Source organism: Pocillopora verrucosa, chromosome 10 (assembly GCF_036669915.1).
Source record: "Pocillopora verrucosa isolate sample1 chromosome 10, ASM3666991v2, whole genome shotgun sequence".
Lineage (NCBI taxonomy): Eukaryota > Metazoa > Cnidaria > Anthozoa > Scleractinia > Pocilloporidae > Pocillopora > Pocillopora verrucosa.
The window spans coordinates 10,686,614-10,707,179 of record NC_089321.1 but is presented as its reverse complement, the minus strand read 5'-3'; the positions used below and the strand labels follow the sequence as shown (position 1 = coordinate 10,707,179).

At 37.5% G+C, this 20,566-nt stretch overlaps 1 protein-coding gene across 2 annotated transcripts; it reads right to left on the bottom strand.

Moving 5' to 3' along the window:
* Positions 1-897: 897 nt before the first annotated feature.
* Positions 898-12,018, bottom strand: LOC131780836 (transcription factor CP2). Of its 2 annotated transcripts, none has more exons than XM_059097427.2 (19): positions 11,720-12,018; positions 10,993-11,085; positions 10,164-10,292; positions 8,967-9,055; positions 8,475-8,545; positions 7,904-8,009; positions 7,669-7,775; positions 7,493-7,532; positions 7,214-7,323; positions 6,912-6,980; positions 6,096-6,137; positions 5,369-5,418; positions 4,930-5,089; positions 4,077-4,170; positions 3,823-3,913; positions 3,327-3,503; positions 2,942-2,981; positions 2,396-2,447; positions 898-2,258 (listed from the first exon to the last, which is right to left on the bottom strand). In XM_059097427.2, the coding sequence occupies exons 1-19, from the start codon at positions 11,845-11,847 to the stop codon at positions 2,224-2,226; spliced, it is 1,683 nt and encodes a 560-aa protein (XP_058953410.2). In that variant the 5' UTR covers positions 11,848-12,018; the 3' UTR covers positions 898-2,223. The 2 variants fall into 2 exon arrangements, with proteins under 2 accessions (XP_058953410.2, XP_066029432.1); XM_066173335.1 differs by having other exon boundaries at positions 898-2,255.
* Between the last annotated feature and the right edge of the window lie 8,548 nt (positions 12,019-20,566).

Sequence of the window (20,566 nt, the reverse complement as noted above, 5' to 3'; positions counted from 1 at the left end):
GTGTTTTCTCTACTGAAATACATCCCTCATCATCAGTGAGATTGTTTTATATTACCCTGTGAATCTACACACAACGTAAGTTAGAAAATGTTTTGGCCAAGTTATTTGTAGTGGTGATAGGCTGTGAGGGGTTCAATTTGGTTCTTAATCAAACTAGAACAAAATTCTTACATGTGATTGGTTCTCACCGGCCTCATTTGAGCACCATTAGGGTAGAGTATGCATTGTGCTTGTAATTGGACAATGTATGGATCATGTCTATGTAACTGGACAGTCTGCGTCACATGTGCACACTGTTGTTTTTTTGGTGAATATACATAATCAGTAGCTAGTTTGTTTCTTACATTTTGTCATAGTTTGATTAAATGGTTACAGAACTTTGTGTTGTCCAATTCTGTCTGCAATTATACTTGTAAATTAATAGACCAGACTGCCTCTTTGAGGTCAATCGATTTTGTTAAACACTTGTATGATTACAGACCCACTTCAACTCCTCTCACTCCTATTAATTAGTACTCATACAGTCTGGTGGTTACCCAAATCAGAGGACTGTGAAGCAGGACTCTGATTGTATAATTGCATGTATGAATGCAGCATAAATTTCAATGGTGATGACTAATCATGACTGGGAATTTTGTCCTAGTTTTGATTAATGGGGTAGAAGAATGGTCATGTTATAACTAAAAAGAAAGCAATGTGTGGAAAGATTGCATAACTTTCATTTGATTCTTTGCATCATGCAATTAGATAAAAAAAATCCAAAGCGCTTGAAGGGTGAATGCTGATGTATAAAATACCTTACAGGTGATGAAACTTATACCTTAAAACCAACAAAACCAAATACCCAGCTTTAAGCTTGAGTATCAATATCATACATGATATTACAATTTCAATAAGTTCTGAGTAATTAAATATATTTTTTCTTAGTGGCCTAACAGTGGCATAACATTATGGGCAATTTTTTATCCACTCTCAAATTTTGCTGAGCCATCGAAAGACACATTGTACAAGTTTTCCTCTGGTGGAAAAACTTGTAGCAAATTTTCTTGTCATGAGCCAAAAGTTATTGCCATTTTTTAAAAATTATTAAATGGATACAAGTAGATCAGTCACTTCTGATAACAGAACGTTTTGAGACATAAACTTGTTAAGAAACAGAAACAGAAACAAAGATTGCAACAGGGTATCCCACTGTATCTTCCAGTCAATATGCATCTGTGGTTGGCTAACTTTGCAGGCCACACAGTAGATTAGAGTTACTGGTAAAACATATCTTTGCTGTAAAAATCTCTCCTTATCTATTGCCGATTGCTCCTGACTTTCTGCCAAAGGTAAAAGTTAAAATCTATTTGTTCTCCTTAGAGTTGTGTGTTAACATACACCTTCCAGCAACTGAAAACAATTTTGATTTCATTTGAATCTGTTTGGTGTGACTAGAGATCATTTCCCAAATCAGTCAGACACAAAGAAGAGTCAGAAAGATCTTACTGTCCTCATCTTCTTGTCTGCGCTGTAATCATCAATTTTCCCCAAGTGTGACACATTTGGGCCATAATTTGAAGGGGTTAAATCTGGTTTGAAACGTACAACATAGACCTTACTCTTGGTTAGTATAAGGTACATGGATATATGGCCCCTTGTGACTGGCTGTCATATCTACACACTGAATGGCCCTACTAGGTACATGTTTTGTAACAATGCTTTTCTCTCTTCTCCTCAGTGCATTAGGCATCATAAATGCAACTACTTTCCTATCATTTGTTGCCCAAGAAATATTCAACTGGAACAATGGACATATGAATTAATGTGCCTTGAGATGTGGAATCCATCTCAACAAATGATGTCTCCATGATTTTCTCAATTGTTAGTTAGCATGATAATGTCCACCAGGTTTCCACCAGCAATGTTTATCGAAAAACTCCCAATACTGAAACAATATTGCAAAACATCTAAAAATAGTTCTATCAACTGCTCCATGATCACTCCAGTGTTGCTCCATAAATATAGTGTGGGCAAAATTATGTTTAAATCCTGAATTGTCTCTCTCCACCTCAACCAATCTTGACTATTCCTTTCTAAGGAAAGCAACTCTTTCCTAATATTCCTTCAGGTGAGGTTGCTTCATTTTGGCCAACAGTCATTCATATCCACTACATAAACAGCAAACTGCATTGGTTGTATCTTGCTATGAATTCATGGACTCGGCCTGGTAATTCCCTGGTTTTACTTTAAAATCAGTTGGTATGTATTGTCATCTTCTGGAAACATAAGGCAAATAATGAGATTATTTCCAAGACTGGTTCCAGAAAATAAAGGAAAAAAAAACAATGAAGAAATTGTGGTCAGAGCACAAGTGCAATTCTTTATTCTCAACCTAATGTGTTCAAGACATTACCTCTGACTAGTTGTACAATAAAATGTCCTTCATCCGCAAAATTCCTCACCATCTAAAACAGCAAATTAAAATATTTCAGTCCTTAAGGAGATATTTTTTAGGCTTGTCACCAGTGTGGAAAAAAGAAAAATATTCAGAGTCCCCTTGAAGAACTGAACCCCAGAACTTCAGATTCCAAATTCTGGCACTGAGCCAGAGAAGTTAAACAGTCAGGGAGCTAGGCCAGTACAAGGTTCAATCAATTAATCTTTACATTTATATACAAGGCTTGTAGAAAAAATGTATTTGACATGTCCACTTCTCAACAATGACTGGTTTAATGCACAAAATAGGTTTACAATGAAAGAAAGGGTGTGTAGAATAAAACCTTAACTGACTTCTTAATAAATGCAACATGTACTTAAGAATCTCCTTCTGTTTTACCAGGTAATATAAGACAATTTAGAAGGAGAATCTAGCATCTGTTTGAAGGCTTTTTTCCTATGCACCCCTTAATTACAAGGGTTTACATTAAGTTTAACAGTTAGTTATCGTGTTGATTCTCACCTCATCGTCAACTAAAACATAAATTTCAGTTGGCCCTTGTCTATGGAAAAAAAAAGTATTACTTAATCATGAGATGTGATAATTAACAACTACTTATCACAGTGGAGGTGAATGGTGGTAGATATTTTAACCGGCACTGAGGGGAATAATTGTTTCACTAAATATCACATATATACCCAAAAAATTTTGTCTTGTCAGCTGCTCAGATATGAATCAATAATACTTGCTATTCACTTCTGCACACTCCAATTAGCTCACACAAAAAGTACTATTCACCAGTGTGGTACATACTAATCATAATTATCCAATATAACAAATGCCACTACATGATCATCCGACTACATAAAATGCACAATTTTTCCAGGTTTCATTTCTACTAAATTACCTGAAGGTGTATATAGCGACAATCTGCTCAGCATTAAGGTTACATTTTAATGCCAGTTTCTTCCTTAATTCACTGAGGCTAAGAGCTTCAAGAAACATAGCATGGTATTCTTTCATTCCTGAGTTCTGCTGGGCTGATTCCAGGCAAATGTACATTGTTAAAAGCGGACGCACAGCCCTACAAAAATATCAGCAAAAACAATGAAAAAAATATAAGAATTCAATCTGAAGGAGAACTATGACCTGGACATCATGATCTGATTATTTAAACAAAGTTTTGCTGTTGTTCAACAAAACTGTGTCCTAAACAATCCTAAATCTAGCTGAACCTTTTATCTGACAAAAAAGTTAATTTTTACACATACATTCAAACAAAGGAGATAATACCCTGTTATAATGGCTTCTTGTGCATACTTCTTCTTTCATAACATGGTTTCCTATTAAACTAAGCCACAAAAATATTGTAGATTTATATGCAAGGAAATCATCTCTCTCACCTTGCTTGAAGTGCATTATGTAAGCGTATACCATCAGCAGGCCCCATGATTTGAATCATATCTTGTTTGGTCAATCTAAGCAGATCACCTCCTGCAAAGGAAAAGCAAAGTGTTGAATTACAAGTAAAGAAGTAATCCCTGCTGGTAAGCTGCAACTAAAGAAATTTGCCTGAAGTAAATTTATCCTCCCTGCTGTCAAAACAAAATTATTCACTAGCACATCCTTCTGGCAGCAGTTTCTCTATGTTACTGACCTGTGTAGTTAGCAAACATGTTCAGGTAGTTTTGAAATCTGTTATTTTGCAACCAAACTCTTGTTTCATCCACAGAAGAATCCGATGTTAGTCCCTGAAAGATGCACAACAAATTAATCTCACTGATATTCAATACTATATGGTTTATCCAGGGGTTTCAAAATGTTTTGAAGTAGGTGTCAGACTTTGCAAAAGTAGGTGACTGTGAATAGTTCAGTAAGGGTCAAAAGGTAATTATTTTGACCAGAGTAAACAGCAATATGTTATCAAATAACTGGCAGAACTCCAGCGATTACTAGTTTGTTCTGAAATCCTTGTTTATTTAACAACTAACCCAAGCAATCTTCATTTGCAATGGCTCCTTTGTAAATTGTGATCAACAAAAGAAAAGAAGTATCTTTTCCCATGAGTGACCAAGACAGAATCTCTCCTTACAATATCAATACAATATCAACCAGATAAGTGATGAGAATGAAGAAAAATATCAATTTTAAAATAGTTAGTTGATCCAATAATAAATTCTCTGTACTAACATTATAAGAATTGTGTGATTGACTGTATAGAGAATTACATATTTGATCAGGGATTTAAGGGTTAACTGATTCTAACATTAATGTCTGGCTACAAATAAATTACTCAATTATACAGCAGAGTGCTGGAAATCACATCTCAGAGAGTTTCAAATTTCAAATGCTTTGCAACACCTCATTCTAGCAACAAGAGTACCATCCACACACACACACACACTTATCCCAAGAGTCATAGAGTACCCGCTTCCTATTATCAACTTCCTTGTTTTCATGATCATACCCAAACAATATGCGACACAATGAATAGAAATGATGTTACTTACCATTCCACATGTTGTGGAGGGTGAATTGGACAGCCCACTACTAGATGACGACATCTGCAGGGTCGGAGGTGGTGAAGACATTACTGATGAGGGTGACGACAGGGTCGTTGACATGACTTGGCCCCCTGAGGATGGAGAAGACATTGAACCAGCCACTGACCTACACAAGAAAACAATCATTACAGACAACTTCAGTCTAAATTCAACATATCAACATGTTAGTGGAATGCATCTTACAATCTACATGTAAAGGAAAAAATAATTATTGAGAGTAAAATTTACTTCATAGTTTGAACTTTGAAAACATCTGTTTTGAGTTAAAATTCTATTGAAAAGCTTTTTGAACCAGCGGAAAGACTGTTCAGCAAGAGATGTGATTGAAGACCTCACTGGGTGGTCTTAGAGTTTAAAAGCAAGATTCAAAGGAATCGTTCATTACCCTGGAGACATCCAGCAAGAATTGTTGTCTTCTTCTATAATAAGCGGAAGCTGAAAACAAATGGATTAGCAATATCTTCAATAGGAAATGTTTGAAAATATTGAGAATAAATTCATCTCATAGGAATCACTGGTCTGAGAGCAGTGAGTCTATAAACTAATGGCTGATCTTCACGAAGGAAAAGATTACTTCAATCCTAGATTAACATTAAATCAATATACCACCACCATCATGGTTGCTTTTGATAACTTTTTAAAAAAAATTACTGCTCTGACCAAACTTGATGTATCTGCACTTTTTATTACACAAAGAGTGATTGTGAACTTTTTCACCTTTGAGTAAGAGTAGAAACAGTGCTGTAAAAGCAGCTGCTTGGGTTAGTCAGTGGTGTCCGGCCAAAAGGCTTTATGCAGTTACTCACGCACAGAGTAATAATGTTGATGATTTTAAGCTAAGTATCTAATTTCTCCTTACAATATCGCCCTTGAACCAAACATTAGGTCAAGAAAATGATCACAAGCAAAAGAAGCTCCAGATTGTTACACAAATTCTCTTTATCAGCACCTTAGGAAATGTGTGAAGAACAGTATAGAGAATTTGCATACTCATGCTAAGGTGTAAAAGGTTAAATCTCAAACATCCTCTTCTAATGTTAGAATTTCCATTGATACTAATGCCACAGACTTATGAATAAATTACAATCAATAATTTATTGAGATCGACCTACTTCTGTTAGTTCTGTAAATGCATTTGTGGGTCTCAACTGATCCTGGAAACAGTAATGAATAATTAAAAAACATTAGAAAAACTTTTTTACAAACTGAAGTGACAAGGGATGGTTAAGACTCAAGTGGCCAAAATTTGTTTACACCCACCAGATATCATTAATGCTCTTATTGCTCTTGTTACACTGTAATTTCCATGGTTCCCACTCCCCCCCCCTCCCCTCTCCCCTTGAGCAGAGAGAGGCTGGATGCTAAGAGAGCTTATGGGAGAAAGAAGAACTAGGGGAGGCTTATGAGAGACTCACTGACAGCCACAACGCAAACATTGCAGACTGGCTTCCAGCTTTAAAAAAATACCATACAACTGTACACAGTGGGTATTTCAACACAACATAATCAAAACAGAAACTAAAAGTAAGCCTACATGCCTTTCTTATTGGGTATATCTTGAAATTATAGGCTAGCTACAAAGAGTAGGGAAAGTCTTGGCACGCACAACTTTTTTTTGAATTTGTTATGTAACTTCCTCCCCTGTTTCAACATTACCTGTTGTTAAAAAACTGTGGTCTAATTCTAGGCAACATTTTGTGAGGGGAAAGAGGAACTTTCAAGTAACTTATCAGAGATTAATTACAAGATTCTGTTGAGTGGAGGGTTGTCAACCACCTATTAAGGGGGAGGGGGAGTGGGAGGGGGGAGGGGGGAGGGGGGGCCCACTACTTTTGCCACTTGTTGTACCTCACATGAAAACAAGATTCATAGCATAATCATAGCTGCATTTACTATCAGTTGATTATTATTATCACTGTCAATCTTACCAAATCTTCCTGATTTTTATGTTCCAGTTTCTGCATTTCCAATTTATGTTTTCTATCTGCACCTTTAGACTGAACATAAGGATCAAAAACAGTTTACAATGAGGAAACAAAATGGAAACAAATTTTATCTCTGCTATAGAGATTATGATCAGTTCATCAATGGATTTTCTCAAATTCAACACAGAAACTGGGCAGGCTGGTGGTACAGAAATCTGAGATCTTTCTGAAGGTTTTTTAATTTGATTCTCATAGTAGGCATAACTGAAGACTCATGGAAATCTGACAAAGTACTTAAGACTCACTTTGAACACCTTGACCTGACAGCCTACACTGTGGATGGGAAGAGCATCAGTCAATGAATTGGGAGAGAATGAGTCAACTTGTAATCTAAATGGAACACCACTTTCTCCACCTGTAAAAAAACAGTGACTTCTGTTAACGGCAAAGTGTGCTAGAGAAATGCTTTTCTTTTAAAATAATCTCAACCAGGTCAATAACAAAGAAAAAATTTATTTAAAAACTACAATAATTTCTCACTGCTAAAAAGAAAAATCGTCATTGTTTTTTAAAGCTACACTCACCACTCTTTCCCTTGGTAAACTCTGAGCTGACACAGTTGATCTGAACAAAAAGTGAGAAAAAAGTGTATTTTTTTTTTTTGAGCAAGATGCAATGGTGCTATACTTAGTGCATTGCCAGGAGGAAGAACATGTAGAAGACAAAAGTTGTCAGAAACAAGCTACAAATAACTTCTTACAATGACATAAACTCCTGCTCCCTTGATTGGATCCCACTCAAATTCGTAACAATTAAACAAGTTTCCTTTGCTTCTGATGTTTGAAACACCACTTGACATGGGAACATCTAAAATGGTTAAAAAACAACAACAAAAGCAGAACGGTATAAATTGTATAAATTTAATTCTATTCAAAACGAAAAAAGACAAATAGAAATCGTTAATTGATTAGCAAAGAAAAGTTAAAAATAAAAACCTATTTCCAACATTCTGTCAGCTGGTCGGTTGTTTTTCCACTCTTCATATTTTTCAGATTCTTGGACTTGAAGTTTTCTCTCATAAAAGCACAGTTTTATTGTGCTCTGTCAAATAAAAAGAAACAAAATTACCCCCATATGTTGTTACGTTTTCAGCTGCTTCCTAAACAAGTTAAAACCATCCCTTGATTAGAAAAGAAAACACTGCCTCGCAAATCATGCAGACAACAACGGGTTATAACAACAATAGAACAGGGTTCGCACCCTTTTTTGGAGACAAATTTCAACAACTTTTCCAGTTCTTTTCCAGAACTCAAACTGATTCTTCCAGGAAATTTCACCTTCAACCCTTTCAATCCCAATTAGATTTCAAAATCAAATCTTGTTACAGACTACAAACATTTTCATAATGTAAAATCTTAAAATGTTATTGCTGGAGTTAAACAGATTTCTACGACTTTCCAGAACCTGTAGTCTTTTTCCAGGACTTTCCATTCCCAGAAAATTTCAAAATGTACCTGGACCTGTAGAAACCCTAATAGAAAACTTAAGTAAGAAATATGTCCTTACTTTTAAATGTTTGCCTTCAAATTTAGCAGCCTCTAATGGTAGGCACATCATTTCCAACAAATATGCCTGCCCTGAAAACAAAACCAGCAGGATTAAAAATCTGAGCATTCTAGACAAGCTTTTTAATTCACTTATGGTTCTATCGTGACTGAGAACTGGAAAAGTGATTTCTACATGTCACAACACAATCTCATTCATGGGAAAAGTCTTTGCCAGTAATTATTTTCATTTTACTAATAAAACCTGAAGAATCAAAATTACAGTCAATTATAGGTCAGTAGTTTAACTCTTAGGACCCTTCAGAGTGATGAGAATCTAATTTCTCCCTCTGAATTATGCTAGGGTCACAAGAATAAAGAAAATGGTCATTAACTACAAGAGCTCTTGATCATTAAATAAATTCTCCCCGTTGGTTCCTTTAGAAATATATAGAGAACAGTGTGGAGAAAATGCATACTGATGTTAGAGTTAAGAGTTAAGAGGGTTAGGTACCTTGATTAAGATAAGTTAGGGAGTCTTCTTCAAGTCTCCTTGTAGGAGAAGTTGCAGCTTTCAAAATGTACCTGAACCTGTAACTCAGACTGTTGACAAAAGGTAAAAATAACAAAAACCTAAATGATAGAACAATGTACTTAAAGTACCACAAGCTACAGGCAACATTACTAACTTCATTCCTTTCCATAAGGAAAATCAAATCTACCCAGTAACTAAGAAAAATAAACTTAATTCCTCAAGTTAAATGCAGACCTGAAAAATCAGTGTTCAGTTTTTTAGCAAATGAGGTGAGCTGTAATTGTAGAAATTGCAGAAAGAAAGTCTGCAGATTCAGGCTTTGGCAGATTTCACCCTTTAACCTCTAAGAGTGACTAGCATCTAGATTCTCCATACAATATCATCCCTGAATAAAACAGTAATGTCATGAGAATGAAGAAAATGATCACCAACTGAAGAAGCTCTTGATTAGTTGACAAATTCTCCTTGTCGGCACATCAGGAAATGTATAGAGAACAGAATGGAGAGTAAACAAGCTGATGTGCCTCCAAGATACTAGTTAGGTGTTACTACCAAATGAGTAATCCATGCCACATGTTAGGAGTGCCCTGAATTTTAAAGGATTCATCTTTTCCATAAAGAAATCTGATCAAAATTTTTTAATGAAATAAATTTTATTTGACTCGTGGACTAAAATTAGGCCGAGAAACAATTCTCATTGGCAGGCTGGGCTGAAATGTAAGCAATTGCAGAAAAGAGGCTTGAAAAAATCAGTAGCAACTTTTCTTTCTACAATCTATCAATCTGCAAAATGAAATTGCCTGTGGAATAAACATCTTTTTTAATTGAAAGTCTCCTGACATAACATCTGTTTATTTCATTTAAGAACCCTTCAGTAGTCAATTTAGCTGGAGCAGTACACACCAGAATCAATTACTCCAGAAAATCACAAGGTTAATCAGTGTTCTCCCTTATTCTGGGCATGACAGGTACAGTGTAAAAGAAATTTTCAAACCAGTAGAGCAATCCTATTAACCTGTTTGAATTTCCAAGAATTTTTATAAGTTGTTCAGTTTGGTAGTTATAAAGGGTGCTTCAGGCTGCAAATGTAACCAGTTACATATACAGCCTGAAATGGAGAACACTGTTACAAATGAAGATGAGACCAAAATCTTATTCTGCTTGCTTGGTACTTACCTATTAACATCTAAGCTTCCAGCAGATGACATTGGTGACGACTGCGTTGGAGGTGACATGCCACAAGCCATAAGAGTTTCCTGCTTTGTTTGGAGGGCAGGGTCTAAAGAATTCACCCCATTGGTTACTCTAGGACAACGCAAAAATAGAAAAATTCAACTAAAAGTAATAGAAGACACGGCTAACACCAAGAACATGCAACAGTTTCACCAGAGTGATATTCCAGGCTTTAAGTGGGTTACCAGAAGGATTGACGAGTTCTTTTCCTTACTTGCAAAGTTTCCCTCTCTGCCATTTTGGTTAACCCTTTCACCCTTAAGAGTGATTGTTCTCTATTTTCTCTTTACAATTTCACCCTTGAATCAAATGTAAAGGTTATGAGAAAAGAGGAAATGATCACCAATTTAAGGAGCTTGTAATTGTCAAACAAATTCTCTTTGTCGACACCAAAGGAAATGTAAAGGGAAAAGTATGGAGAATATAGATGCTGGTTTAAGGAAATAAAGGGTGAAGTATTCTTTCCACACCCCCATTTGTTGATACTGAGAGGTGGCTGGAAATAAGCTGAGGCTCAGTTGCTATGGTGACCTCGTTTTCATAGCTTTGAGGGCAATTCACAAATTTAAACCAGCTAAATTTTCATTCTATACAATAAGTACCTGCAACATGAGGTCTATCAATTAACCTAGCATAAACATAACATGAGGTCTATCAATTTTCCTAACACTGATAATGACAACGCCATTGATGATGACAACTTGATGTTATTGACCCAGTTGATATACTCTCCCACTAATACAGCATCACAGTTTCTTAATGACTCACTTACTCTGTCACTGCAGAAGAAACAGAGCCAATGGTGTCCATGTTTAGGTGACTTCCTGGTGGCTCATCCTTGAAAATTGGCAAGTTAAGGACATCACTTTGAACAAAGAAAAAATGACATCAATTATTTGATGTCAACGATTATTAGTTGATCCAAAACCATATTCTCCAACCTACCATCATAAGCATTGTATGACAGACAGTAAGGAGAATTATCAATAAGATCTTGCGAATGAAAGGGGTCAAATTTTACAAGCATCCTGCATTCTTTGAAGGTCAGCAATGGAATCAAAGCCATTCATGAGGCTGAGAATGTAATTTTTTTTCTAAATCAGTTGCTGCTGGGAAAAAAACTAAGATTTACTTTATCACAAATTCAAGCTATTTTGTAGATTTAAGATTTTCCCATGGCTCTCACCCGTCTTGTTATCATGATACATGTACAAGAGTAACATGTCATTCTGTTACATGCAAAGTTACATGAAAATAAATTCCATCCGCGCTTTTTTCGACACGATCTAGCCACAGAACGTTTTACAATCGGATGGAAAAATCTAAGCTCACATTCCTTATCGAAAAAAGATTAAGGCACTTTTTATAGAGAGCTCTGAGGGCAAAAATTAAAACATTACGTGTCAGTGAGTTGATCATTTTTCAAGTTATGTTCCATTTGATCAGAAGGTACACGGCGAGCATTCTCAGTTAGTATTTGAATTTTTCGTTATTCGTACCTCATGTTGTACGCGCCATCCGCCACATACTCGTTGCCAAGACCAGTCAGATTCAGTAATTCTGAAGCGAGTCCACCGTCCAAACCGCCATCCATGTCGTCCATTCGCCAGCTTGTATTACTAGCCATCTTGCGGCGAGTTTTACTGCATTCACCCTCACGAGTGCATCAGTTTGAGATCATCGATGCTATCTGACCCATTCACATATGAGTGGACAGAATATGTTGGTGACAAATTGGATAAGAACGCTGAAAGTTTTGCAGAATGACAGATCAACACGATTGAGAGCAACTTGCACATGTTCGTCTCAATTGTGGGGACTGGTACGAGACTAACCTCGTTTTGATATTCACGCCAAATAAACATAGGCATGCATAGCGTGCTACAGCGTGCTACAGATATTTGAAGACATCCTAAGAATTTTACTCCTCTAGGAATGAAGGCGTGCTGGTTAAGGTTCAAATACGGCGCAAAATTTTTCCCCACTTTGCTTTATATCCATATATTTCCAAGCCTTAGCATCGTTAGTTTTCCTCTCTCTCATGTTTCCTTTAGCAAATGGCACATGCGCAAGTAGACAGTAGCTATAGCTATTAATAGCTCAAGTCTGAATATACTAGACAATAAAAAAATTATTCACAGCCAGAGGGTAATTTATGATTTATTATGTCTAAACTCTTGTCTTCAGAACCACCATATGGAGAATCATATGCATACCAACACAGATCTGTTGTTAGTAACACAACAAACCGTCTGTCTCGCTAACTCAAAGTAACACCAGATTTTCTTCTTAGGATGTTCTTTATCGCTAATGCATTCCTGTTTGCTCTCACTTGGTGCCTCCCTGCCTGGGGAAAACTTCAGGCAAACTGTTCGTCCGGCATGAATGTTTCAAATTCCCAGAATGCAGTGATAGAGATCAGTGGCAAACTACCTGACGATAATAATTTACAACGTTCCTGCGTGTTGAAGTTGGACAAACCTAGTAGCTTTTTACGAGTGAGTACTCGAAGGAATGACAACAAAAGAGGTGAGAGTAGAGTCAGTTTGATAGAATAGTTTAACAAACACTTCACAAGACGAAGTAAATAGGCGACAGGAAGTAAGCCGCCATCATCACGATTTAAAGAAGCGTGGGCAGCTTCCTTCCTGACGCCTATTTACACTTCGTCAGAAAAAAGGCAGCTAATTAGTGATCGTATAAAAGGACCTCTTGTTGCAGCGTTTAGATCACCCCTGTTGAAAGCACTAGACAGGAGTGTCGTAAAGTGGGTCTATGAATTATAACTTCTTCGGTTACATTAATTAAATCTTTAAACCAGTGTAGCATCAAACCATGTATGTTGATTTCATTACCAAAATATTCCGCTTCAGCAATCCGAAGCTGTTCTCGAAATTTCCAATATTATTAATTTAGGTCCGCTTTGCAGCTATTTCTGCGGCCGTTTTCTGCTTGCACAGTCAGTTATGCAGATATCAGAGTCCCCTCTTTCGAGATTTACGATGAAAACTTACGCTGAATTGTTAGTCATGCGACCCGCGGGGTGGACCAATTTGTTTCTGATTGCGCAGGGAGATAAGTAACTATTTGGCAAGATCAATAATCCCTCCACTATTTTCTGAAGTCCAGAAGTTAAACAGTATCTTTCCTTATATCAGGCTTATTTTATCCTTCATGGTGCTTTCGTGGTTGGAGACGTTTTGCGAAGTGGGGATTTTTGCTCGACAACCTCTAATTTTGAATCATTTTCCGAAGGATACCATCTCAGTAATCTGAAAACGTAAAAATAGACGGAGAGAAATAAAAGTAGATTTTCATTCTGATACATAGATCTTTCTCTTCATTTTTTTTTCAAATTTGTGGCTCATTTGGTCAGAATAGCGCTCTGCTAATAACAGTAGAGAAGCGGGTCTCTCTCAAATTAAGCCTTGTATAATTTTTTTTCTGCAGTGTCTTTAAATGCAGTCAACCACTGGAGATTAATTCGTCATGTCCCAGCTTGATACTGGTGGGAAATATAAGGCAAGGATCTTTCTAGATTCACCATTATGTATAGAAATTTGATGAGCTACGGGAGCGAATGTCCCACTTGAATTTGAAAGACAAACTGTGTCTCCAGTAGGCAGTCCAGCTTGATTCAGAGACCAGCACGCGAGCAATACCAGTAGAGTAGCACACTGTCCCCACGTTTAAGTAGGAAATTGAAAACTGTAATCTTCCCTCTTAAGGTTTCTTGCATGTTTTTCTGTACCACGCCGATGGATCATCCTTACTTGGTCACCTGAACGTTTCAGAACCATCAACAATTTGGAACACTCTGAACATTTGTCCCACCGGTTTCACTAATAATGTAACCACAGGGAAGAAGTTGTTATCCGTGGTTGGAAAAGGCAGTGGGCTTTCCTTCACAGTGCAAATAGCCGAAGGTGCATCAGAAATTGCGCTTGATGAACCACACACAGTCAATGTCCAGGGAGATGAGGTGAGCGTGTTCCAGTTCATTCCACCCCAAGGTATCTCTGATAAACAACTGGACGTTACTGCCACGTCACAGTCCAACCTTGCTGCTTACTTAAAGGTATCACACATATGCGAAGATGTCCAGGAAAACTTAGAAGTTGTGGATTACAAAAAGGAATCTCTTCGACTTTCCTTTGCCACAAAAGGACGGATAACTTAATCCAGAGCTTCCATTCCCTCTTTAACTGATTCCACCTCTAGGTGGTTCATTGGAATTGGTTTGAAGAACGTGTCAGGTGGCGTCAAATTTAGTGAGTCAAAAAATGTCACTCTAAAGCTGACAAGGTCGTTTGATTATAATCATGCCAAACCGGTTTCTGCCCTATTTCTCGCATCACTTCTGGGTGGCATAGTAGTGTCTATCATGGCACATCTTCTTTTTAAAGAGTCCCTCTCTGAGATAAGGTCTGGTCTGCCGGCAAACATTCATTAGAAGTACCGAATGTGCGCCTGAAGAGCTATGGGGACAGGGCCTTTTCGGTCGCTGCCCTAAAGCAATGGAATGATATTCCCTTAGACATTAAATTAAGTGGATCAGTTGATGTTTTTAAATCTAGATTGAAAACTTATCTTTTCAGACTCGCTTTCATTTGACTTTTTGTTTTAGTGTTATTGTTAGTTAGTTATTTTCTTTTTTTGATTGTAAAGCGATATAGAGCTTTTGTATATACCGCTATGCAAATAAAGTTATTATTATTTATTATTATAAGGTTTGGTGGCGCAACTGTAATGGCCAAGACGAATGGTGCGAGGGGTATACAACTCCAGTCCCTTCCACCAGGTGATCAAGCCAAAAGTAATCAGATTAAAACTAACCTAGAAATTTCATGTTGCGATCTGTGGGAGGTAATCAGATATCACTGGTTTTCTTTTGGTCCAAAGACCTATTCCTACCTCACAGGTATTGTGGGTAATGTGCTTATGGTAGGTGCTTTTCAGTTCGTGTTTGCAAACTGGTATACGATGATTCAGGAAGGGAACAGAGATAATTGTTACTACAACGACTTTTGTTATAGAGTTGCAAATCATGATATTCCGTTTAACTTGATGATAAGTAACTTACCATATATAGTCCACGGTTTAATCTTAGCTGTGTCAAACCTGTCACAAGCATAATAATCAAGAGAGAGATTATAACTAGACGAGAGTTAAACGTACATTGTAAATAACTTTCTTTTCAAACTCGCATCTGGGTATTCTTAAAACTTATTGAGCCAAGCACTTTTAATCATCTATTTAATTGGTAATAACTTCAGCCAGCAGTATAACCAGCTTGCATTTACAGCCTAAGTAATCTTTATCGGCATTATTATATTGACCAATATTGGCCACCAATAGAAAGTAAGATATAATCGTCCTAGAAGTTATAGTCTCTGTTATAGTACTAGGATACAAGCTTATTATAGTAATGTGTCAGTTAAACGGTACTTTCGCATTTATTGACTTCAGTTTTCATCTCAAAGCCGTGTAAATAAAAATTTTACATTATCACCCACCTTTAGTGTCTAAAATCGGACACAAGCCTTCAAATGGGACACTGGTGTCTAAAATTGGACGCAAGTGTCTAAAATTGAATACTTGTGTCTAAAATCGGACATTAGTGCCCTAAATTAGACTCTAATGTCGAACTCTGATGTTTAAAATCGGACACTAGTGTCTAGACTTGAACACTAGTGCCTAAAATCGGTCACTAATGTCTAAAGTCGGCCACTAGTGTCTAAATTCGGACACTAGTGTCCAAAATCGGATATTGCTGTGTAAAATCAGACATTAGAGTCAAAAAATTGGACGATAGTGTCCCAAATTGCACATATGTTTTTGTACGGAGGTGCATACTTAAGTTTAGGTTATGGTGAAAATGCAGCGCGAAATTTTTCCCAACTCATTGTACTTTTCAACTGTTTTCTGATTATCGTAAAAGGTGTTTGTTAAGAATGTCTCTTTGAGTCGCCCTGAATTGTCCAAAAGGACCGCCTATAGATGGAAGAAAGAGTTCGAGACTGTTCAGTCACAGCTGAGTTACTCTTTGGAAAAAGTAAATAAGTTGATATGCTCTTGTACATGGATGAGTTAATATCTGGTTTCTGGGGCATACGTTTCCCTAAGAATCCCGTTGGTGTTGAATTTATACTCTAAATATTATTCCAAGCGCGAGCAATTAGAGGAAAACTCGCAGATTTGGCATCACATTACTTATAAGCTTGCGTTATTTTCTGGAATCAGAGCTTGTACTTTTGGGTTCCCCCGAGGCTAAATAGGATTTGTCTAACTTTAGATGGATTTACCCACAACAAAAAGCATGAGTACCTTGACCCTGAATTTTCATCAGAGAAATTATTTCAAAAGAGACGGCAATTTATTACCTATTATAACTAGGCTTTTGTCTTTCTAAAGTGTCGTGTTGAGAATCATTTGGGCATAAAAACACAGGTCTCTTGTTTGCACGTAACAGAGCCAACAAGATACGGCGCTGTCTTAATAAAGCAACACAAGCTTTGCTTTTTAGGATGTTTTCAATCCTTTTATATTCATTCCTACTCCTACTCGCTTGGTGCCCATCAGCCAGTGGACTTCTTCAAGCAAATTGTTCGTCCAGCATGAATGTTTCAAATGTCCAGAGTGGGGTGATAGAGATTAAAGGCACAATATCCACCGACAACTATCTGCAACAATCTTGTGTTTTGAATCTGGACAAACCCGGGAGCTTTTTACGCATGAAAACTAAAACGAATAACAAGAAGAAAGTGAGGGCATAGCCAGTTTGATAGAGTGGTGTTACCTACTTCTAGGAGAGCGAAGTTTTGTTGACTTTTGGTTTTAATGAAGAAACAAAATCTCTCTTTCTACATTGATTTAATTCCTTAATTCCGAAAGTGTTTTCGAAATTTCCGAAAGTGGTAACTATTATTAATTATGGACTTTGCAGCTTCTCCTGATGCCATTCATTGTTTGCACACATCAGGGTTTCTTCTTTCCAGATCAGACTTATGATTAAAATTTTACAGCATTCTTCGTCGTGGTCGCTTCTCTCGAAGGATCTTTAATTCCGAAAATTACGGTTAAACCTGAGCATTATTGTTGTGGCATTCCACCAATAAACAAAATGTCAACTTTAAACTTCTAGCAATTTTAGGATAGACTGTCCTTGTAAGAGGAAAAGTGAAACTAGCATTCCTACAAGAAACTTGAAACACATCAGCCTAGCTCCTGCCGTTCTCGTACCCAGTTTTGTTTGACAAATTCGCTTCTGACTGCGCAACATATTTCAGATGTCTATTGTTTGTCCAGCTTGTACACCCGTATTGCGAATCCAAAAATATTTCAGATCTTAATAGTCAGAGAGATCATGCAGTAGCTACTTGGAAAGGTCTCGTTTCGCTCAATTTGTTCCTTTTATTCCTAGTCTGGGCGCTTAGGATTAGTCACGGCAGGTTAAAGTAGAAATTAAGTCTCCAAATCTGAGCCATGTTTCCAAAAGATACTTTTAAATTAAAGGTTATAGAGAAATAAGAGTAGATTTTGACTCTGATATGTGGAACTTAGGTGTGAGTTATGGAAAGAAAAATATTTGTACTAATAATGGCGCCTGGAAGAACAAGCCTCATCATTTTCAGACTTCCTTTTCTACAATGATCTAAGAAGCAGTCATGCTGTAAAGATACATTCGTCATTTTCTGATTTGATTTTATCAGAAGAATATGGGTCTGTGACCTTCCCTAACATTCACTACATAGTAGAGAGATTTGGATAAATGTGTGAGCTTAATGTCTCGCTTGAATTAAAAAATAGAACAAAGCGTCTCCAGCAAGAAGCCCAGCTCGATTCAGTGACCGGCAGGCAAGCGAAGCCATTAGGGTGGACATTAACCCTACATTAGTAGGCTCCTATGAAATCTTATTATCATCTGTTTTGATAGTTATTGATGTATTTATGTGCTAGATTCTTCCTTTTATTTTTAGGTTCCTTGCTCGTTTCCCTGTACCAGCAAGGTGACTCGTCTCTACTTGGTCATGTGGACCTTTCAAAGCCAACATCAGTTTGGAACACATTAAGCATTTGTCCCACCGGTTTGACCAATAATAAAACCACGGGGGGGAAGTTGTTATCAGTGTTGGGAAAAGGCAGTGGGCTTTCTTTCACCGTGCAAATAGCCGAAGGTGCATCAGAAATCGCGCTTGATGAAACACGCATAGTCAATGTCCAGGGAGCTGAGGTGAGCGTGTTCCAGTTCATTCCACCTCAAGGTATCTCTGATAAACAACTGGACATCACTGCCACGTCTCAATCAACAGTTGCTGCCTATTTGAAGGTATCGTAGAACTGTGAAGAAGTCGATGTCCAGAAAGACCTCGAGAGCATAGATTACAAGAAGGAATCTCTTCGACTGTCCTTTGCAACAAAAGGACGGATAACTTTCTCTAGCGTTTCTATTCCCCCTTTAACCGATTCCGTTTCCAGATGGTTCATTGGAATTGGTCTGAAGGACTTATCAGGTGACGTCAAACTTAGTGAGTCAAAAAATGTCGCATTAATGCTGACAAGGTCGTTTGATTATAATTATGCCACGCCCATTTGTGTCCTATTTTTTGTATCATTTGTGGTTGGTATATTAGTGTCTATCTTTGCGTATTTTCTCTTCGAAGAGTCTCTCATCCAGGTAAAGCCTGGTGAAGGTAATCAGGTCAATAATAATGCTAATTTAGTTTGTGAAGAGCGGGAGGTAATCAGACCTCATTGGTTTTCCTCTGATCGAGAGGGCTATGCGCACATCACATGTATTGTGGGTGTTACGCTTATGGTAGGTGCTTCTCAGTTCGTGTTTGCAAACTGGTATACGATGATTCAGGAAGGGGACAGAGATCAATGTTACTACAACGACTTTTGTTATAGAGTTGCAAAGCTTGATATTCCATGTAACTTAATGACAAGTAACTTACCATATATAGTCCACTGCCCAATCTTAGCTTTGTGGGTATGGATGCTGGAAAGGAAGGTGAATCTTCGCTGCAAAGACGCCGAGGGGGCAACAGCAATAAAACAGAGGTACTCTTTTTCTGTCGCGTATGCGTTAACCTGGGCTTTGGTGTTCCAGGGATTGTTTTCCACACTTTACCACCTCTGTCCAGGCGTGTTCACATTTCAGTTCGATTCGGCCTTCATGTTAATCATAGCTGATTTAATTGTAGTGTTGTTGTATAATGGCATTGAGCGGAATCGTTCTCAAAATGAGAAGTACCGAGTTAACGCTTCTAACTTCTTCCTACTTTTCATTATACCTCTTTTTGTTTTAAACTACTTTGCTGGGCGACCTAACTCGAATTCTGGCCTGAACATAACAATGCAGGCGTTTTTCTACAAATTCCTGATCATTTGGTGGTTTGGGATGTTTTTTTGGCCTTTTATAAATTAAATATGCATCAAAAGTGTTGTAGGAATAACAAATTTAACGCATTTGTATTCATTTTGGGTGGCCTTGTAATACCCGCGGCGATTTTTATAGTTTACTGGTTTAGGGATCCGGCTCAAGCGTCTCTGTGCACATGCATTGCCTGTTGCGTCGTCGCAATCCTAGCTAAAGCTAGGCTTTGGGAGAAGCTTTCCAAAGACAAATTTGGAAAGCTTCATGGTAGGGGCACTTTACAAGTTCTTTTTATCTTTCTCACCTTTATCATTTTGGTAGCAGCTGTTTGGGTTTTCACATGGTTACCCACCACAGACAAAACATTATCGCCAGAAAACTCTCGTGACCAAAACAAAGAATGTGTTATTTTAGGATTTTTAGACTGGCATGACCTGTGGCATTTTTTGTCTTCCTTTGCTCTCCTTATGGGTGCGTTTGTTGTCATGTTTATGAGTTCTAAAGCCGAGCAAAGCCAGCAGGCTGAAATGCGAGGGTATAATGAGCCACAAGCACAAAGGAAAAAAAGGGCAGTGCAGGCCAAAACGCGAGGGAATTATGAGAGAAGAGCAAAAAGGAAAAATTGAGCAGAAACTTCTACATAAGAGTATTTTTCAATTGAGTGTCAAAAGTGATCCGGGATTGCATCATCTTTGCTTTACTTTTGTCTGTGATTACAAAATCTTTGTGCTTATTGACTGTTGCGATTACATGGTTTTAGATTTTCGACAGCAATTGAAAAATGCTCTGAAAAACGTGGAGATGTCTTGGGTATCTAAATGGGGTGAGAGGGTATACACTCGTTTACTTCTGGGATTTAACATCAGGTCTCTCAAGAAAAATATTATACTACCCTGCTTTCATCATGATGATCACTTTCAGCACCTTTTGTAGGCTCAATCTTAGTATGTGGTTCCTTACCTTGGTA